We start from the raw sequence: 5,505 nt of genomic DNA on the forward strand, positions 1-5,505 counted from the left end.
CCATATATTCAATAAGACATTCAATACTTTATTTCATTGTACCATCCATTTTTATTTTATATTATATATTGTATATTATATTATATATTGTCTATTCCATATTCTATATCCCACATTGGTCTTGCAGGAATATAAATAAAACATAAAAAACAGACAGTGTTGGAACTCTTTTAAACAAAATAATATATATATATATATATATATCATCATCATCATCATCGTTTAACGTCCGCTTTCCATGCTAGCATGGGTTGGACGATTTGACTGAGGACGGGTGAAACCAAATGGCTACACCAGGCTCCAATACACACACACACACACACACACAATTCAAACCATGCCAACATGAAAAGCAAGTAAAAAGATGATTTCATTAATGGAGGTTTTGAGAAAATTCACTTGGCAGTAGTAACAAGAATAACAGCAGTGGCACTCACAAGCAGTTATATATGTAGCTGAGCAAGAATGGAAGCAGTTTTTACAAAACTGCTTCTACTTGGGGGTTTCCCAATTAGAGATAAGGCTCAGTCCCAGAAGGAGCTGTGACACATTTGTGTCACAACATATTTTGACTCCTTGCTCAAAATATTTGTTCATGTGTGGGTAAGGAAAACTCTGATCTATAGTAACATGGCTAAACTGCAATGTGCAGATAATGTGCAAAATATTGACTCAAAAGCCCATGCTTCAGTACAAAACCAGCACACCAAAAATGATAATCAGGTTCATTGTCACCATCAGAGGAGAATATGGGTAAGTAATAATCACAAACATAGTGAAAAAGAAAATGTGATCAGCATGGACTTACAACCCTCAGGACCACCAGATTATTCTAATATTTATACCCTGTTGTGTGCAGAGATGAGATGAGATTGGTGGCTTCAAGCAGAAAATCCAGTTTTTATACTTGCAGCAGAAAACTAGCTCAAGAGATTTCTTTCCCAAGGTACTAGAAAAAAACTGAGAAAAAGAAAAGGTAGCAGCAACAACAGGTTCCAGAGTGTGCCTTTAGAACAGTACCGCCAGTGAAAGCATTGAAAATGCCTCCACAGCAATACTAGTGCATTAACTTGAAAGGATGAAGGCCAAGTAGAAGCTGAGACAGACTGACAAATCACTGTAGGGGTGGGGGTGAAATAGACACATGAAAAAAGCCAGCCCTATCAGGAAACTGGAGGAAATGCCTACTCTTAGAAACTCATGCAAATTCACAGCTGTCAGATGAAATAGCATTAAACTATCCAAATTTGTATTTGAGTTACAAGACAATCAACCATATCTGGAGAGACCAGAAAACTGGAAGTGCTTGAAAGATAGAGTTTGGGTTAAAACTATTCAAAAAACATACATAAACATGTAAAACAATTTTCCCAGGCATGAAGCCTTTCAACACTGAACCCACCAAAGAAATATTTAATGGAACTTTAAAAGAATTCTTGACCACACTACAATGCATTGCTGGTGGCAAAAAGAGTCATGGGGCACTCTAGGCCATCTTAGATGTTGTGTCTATCATGTCTCTTTAATTTTATGTTTTGTTTTGATTATTATGTATTTTATACAATCTTGTGAAGGCGGATAGCTGTGTAGTTAGGATAGTTGACACTCGATCATAAGGTCATGGATATAATTTCTGGGCCAAACAGTCAATTGTGTCCTTGAGAAAGACACTTCAGTTCACATTGTTCCAGTCTACACATTTGTAATGAATACAAGCCAGGTGCTGATGAGGCTTCACTCTTTAGTTTGTCGCATCTTGGATGTTTTTGCTGGGTCAAGCAGGGACCGAGAAAGTGCCTATGTCTGCTCGTAACTACATAGACAACGAAAGCAATTAGCGAAAGCATGGTACACACCAGGCCATACTTGCTGGTAAATGACGGTTGGCTGCACTATACCGTATAATTTATTTATACTGTGTTTTTATCTATTTTTAATACATTAACTGAAGAACGTTCTTACTCCTCCCCTCATTTTCATATAACTTTGTTTTGGCCATCCTTACATGTTTTGTAACCCCGCCACCCCATATGAGGATGCTTAGCTGTTTCAGGGCCCTGCATAACGATCACCTTTGGTAACGCCGCAAGTTTTTACGGCTGCTTTAAAAATTGGGCGGAGGTAAAGAATACGCAATCCACCAGTTTTCCGCGTAACCCTAAACACCGGGTGTGCGTGTTCTTTAACTTCGCCAAAAAATGTTTAGAGGAATACACCAATAATCACTGTTGCCGTGTGTAAGCCTTTTGACTCGTTTTATAATCTTCTCATTTACTTGCGTACATTATATTCTTAATTAAACGCACTACAGTATATATGTTGAGCCTTCGTGGCTAATAAAAACTATCATATAAAGCGATGAGTTGGTAGAATCGTTAGCACGTCGGACAAAATGCTTAGCGGTATTTCTTTCGGCTCTTTGTGTTCTGAGTTCGAATTCTGATGTCGTAGGATCGATAAAATGTGTACCAGTTGAGCACTGGGGTCGATGTAATCGACAAACCCACCCTCCTTAAAGCAGCTGTCCCTGTAGTAAAATTTGAATAATTATTCTTATATAATGACGAACCTATAATTGATCAATTTATAACATTGCTCTACTACCTTAAAAAGGAGTATCAACTAGTATAGTTCAACCGATGGACACCAAACCGTCTGAGATCACCTCAGTATCTATGATAAAAAAAAATCCTCATCACAGTTCTATACCTTCTCTTCTAAGTTCCGGTGTAATAAATCCTCCCAATTTTTGGAGAATTTTCAAAACTAATTAAAGCACAAAGGCAGTGTAGTTCATTTGAAATATAGATACGAACGAAAGAATGAATTAAAACTCTCGTGTGGTCTTAATTTTCTCCATTTATTCCAACATCATCTCTTTTAATGATGTGAAGGAAATCACAAAAGACATCTAATTTTTACGTACGAAACTACTAAAAGCGTTGCCATATGTTGTTTAGCCCAGGGCCAGTCTTGACCGAGCAAACCTATGCTCAAAGGCGTTGTAGTTGTAACTATTTCTTTTTATTAACAGGCATGGTGTATCTAAAGCTACATTATCTAATGGGGTCCTTCCTTGTATAGAAACAGTCTGCTGAGTTTTGAAAGATTTGATTACAATTTCCAGCAGGTTGAGTTCAAACAGGCTCTCACTTGTTGGCTGAAGCATTTAATATATTGTAGGGACAGGCAAGACTGGTGAGACTTGCCTAAACCATGCAAACATGAGAAAATACCTTCCATAAAACGGTCAATAATTTTTATTGTATTTCAAACTAAATGTGTGATTTGTAATACAAAACAAGGCTTAATTTTGTACAATAGACGTTGTTTATCAATAGGTTCGATCTCACATATTCATTACTAGGAATAGTTCTACATAAAAAATCACACCGTTTCCTCTTAATCATAGAATATTCATTCTGAGACTGCTTCATAGCTGTTTCCATATAATTCTTCATTTATGCAATTCAATAATTTACGCAAGACTCATTAAATTCTTCCCTGATCAACCGAGATTAGCAATCTACTTCCGTAAATTCACCTAAATAACAACAATTATACCCATCAACAAGTGGCTTTTTAATGTCCCGATTCATAGCTAATATTCTCGGTGTTGTATCACCGTTGTAGTTTAAAAAGGCAGTAAAGCTAGCTTTTTTTCTATATAGATTAACTAAAACTAGAAGAAAAACAATTAACGTATTTGCTTTTATATTTTATTGAAATACTTTCAAAATTTACGTTAGTAGAATAAAAGGTTTAACGAACAAAATGGTAGAGTGGAGAAATTAACAAATGGTTGACTTGTACTTCATTTATTCTGGAAGGTTTAGTGGAAACGCTAGATTTTACTTCAAAACAAAAAAGAAAATAAAAAAAAACAAGAAATATAATTGTCTGGAAAACCATATTATCATTTAAAATGACCTCGAACGATTGTAAAATCGAATTCACTTGACAACTGAACAAGGAATCTTATATCAAAATCAACGAAGTAAGATATAAATTGAGAAGAAAAAAAACAACAAATGACTGAACACGAATATTTCCTGAAGAAATACAGGTGTTGACGACACATACTGGTAAATGAATCATTGGTGAACGAGAAAATAGCTGCACACCTTTGCTCAATCATTTCAAAATATATATAGAGGATTTGTCGTTTCTTGTGTATGATACATGAATGGTTTTCATACAATATATATTTCTATTAACCGATATCAGATCGGAACGTGAGTAAGATTTAGAAACAAGTAAGTATTCTAATTTAAATCAGGTGGCAAAGTTGAGCCAAAAAATAAATATATACATTACAGAGGGAAGAGTTGTAACGAGAAGAAAACAAGTATAACAGATGTCATCTTGGAAACAAATCAGATACTTACGTAGCTTAAATACACGCTCCTGGTCTTCGGCCATCCTTTACTAAATTGGTGTTCGATTTCAGTTGTTATAGTTTGTTGAAACAGTTGTAATAACCAGAAACGTACGTATCCATTTCGCATCGAAACCAAAATAACTGTAGTAATTAAATCACATTTGAAAAATTACGAAGTATACAACACCTTTGTTAATTATAGTTGAGATTTACTGATCCTCTATCACTAACCAAACAACGTTTCATAATGTTAGTTTTGATTGGTTATTTTTAAAATAAATATTGTGGAAGTAGCCAACCGAGCTTCTTGAATTAAGATTACTTTGTCAGCCTTGCGCATGCTCACTCCAGCAATATAGCGCCATCCCCTCCTTCCAGGTAATAACATTGTTTATGCTTTATACAATGTTGGAAACACTTTTACGATCCCGACTGTCGGCGCCTTTATTCCGCTCATTCAGAAATCTTCATTACATTCAAGGCCAATCTCCGGAACCCAACATACGAGAATACTTCTATTATATCGATCACCAAGGCCAGGTTTGTTGATAATGATTACCTTTGACAAAATATTCCATATAGTTATTAACCTTCAGATGTCTTATTTTTATGTGTTGGTCATGTTATCTTGATCTATGTTGATACTGTGACAATGTTTTCATGATAGAATGGATTATTGTTATATAATGATGAAATAGATTAACTCTGATATATAACTCAAACGTAATTATTGATGATATGGAATGTTATCAGATAATGGTAAATAATGGGTTGAATGTTGCTGTTTAGAAACCATAAGCGAACACTTGTTACTTTTACTTCTGTTTATTTTGACAGTGTATGTATATATATATATATATATATATATATATAAATATAAAATTAAACTATGGTGAAATTAAGTTGTAGAATATATCAGAGTTTAAGTAAAGGTGAGTCCCCAATAGCCGTTGGAACCGTCTTGAAAGTTTGCCTTGTCCAAATGGTAACTTCTTAAATATGTTGTGTGAAACCGTATTGGCGGATCTTCCATTATAAATTCTGTTCATATTTAGGATGCATTGTAAGAAAATAATTTGCTCCAGTATTTCTCTGGTACTTTATTCTATCGCTTCCTGAAGGAT

The 5,505-nt window shown here is 34.9% G+C and overlaps 2 protein-coding genes across 2 annotated transcripts in view; one reads left to right on the forward strand and one right to left on the reverse strand.

The window, feature by feature from the left end:
* The window catches only part of LOC106883713 (katanin p80 WD40 repeat-containing subunit B1), a 54,273-nt gene extending 49,657 nt beyond the window's left edge, over positions 1–4,616 (reverse strand). The window contains exon 1 of the mRNA XM_014934825.2: positions 4,389–4,616. Coding sequence (XP_014790311.1) covers positions 4,389–4,422 — 34 coding nt within the window. The 5' untranslated portion in view covers positions 4,423–4,616. The remainder of the gene's footprint in view (positions 1–4,388) is intronic.
* An 87-nt stretch (positions 4,617–4,703) lies between these two features.
* LOC106883717 (UPF0598 protein CG30010) overlaps positions 4,704–5,505 on the forward strand; it is an 8,825-nt gene continuing 8,023 nt past the window's right edge. The window contains exon 1 of the mRNA XM_014934828.2: positions 4,704–4,921. Within this exon, the coding sequence (XP_014790314.1) occupies positions 4,775–4,921 (147 nt within the window). The 5' untranslated portion in view covers positions 4,704–4,774. The remainder of the gene's footprint in view (positions 4,922–5,505) is intronic.

The sequence above is a fragment of the Octopus bimaculoides genome, chromosome 4, assembly GCF_001194135.2.
Source record: "Octopus bimaculoides isolate UCB-OBI-ISO-001 chromosome 4, ASM119413v2, whole genome shotgun sequence".
NCBI classification, from domain to species: Eukaryota; Metazoa; Mollusca; class Cephalopoda; order Octopoda; family Octopodidae; genus Octopus; species Octopus bimaculoides.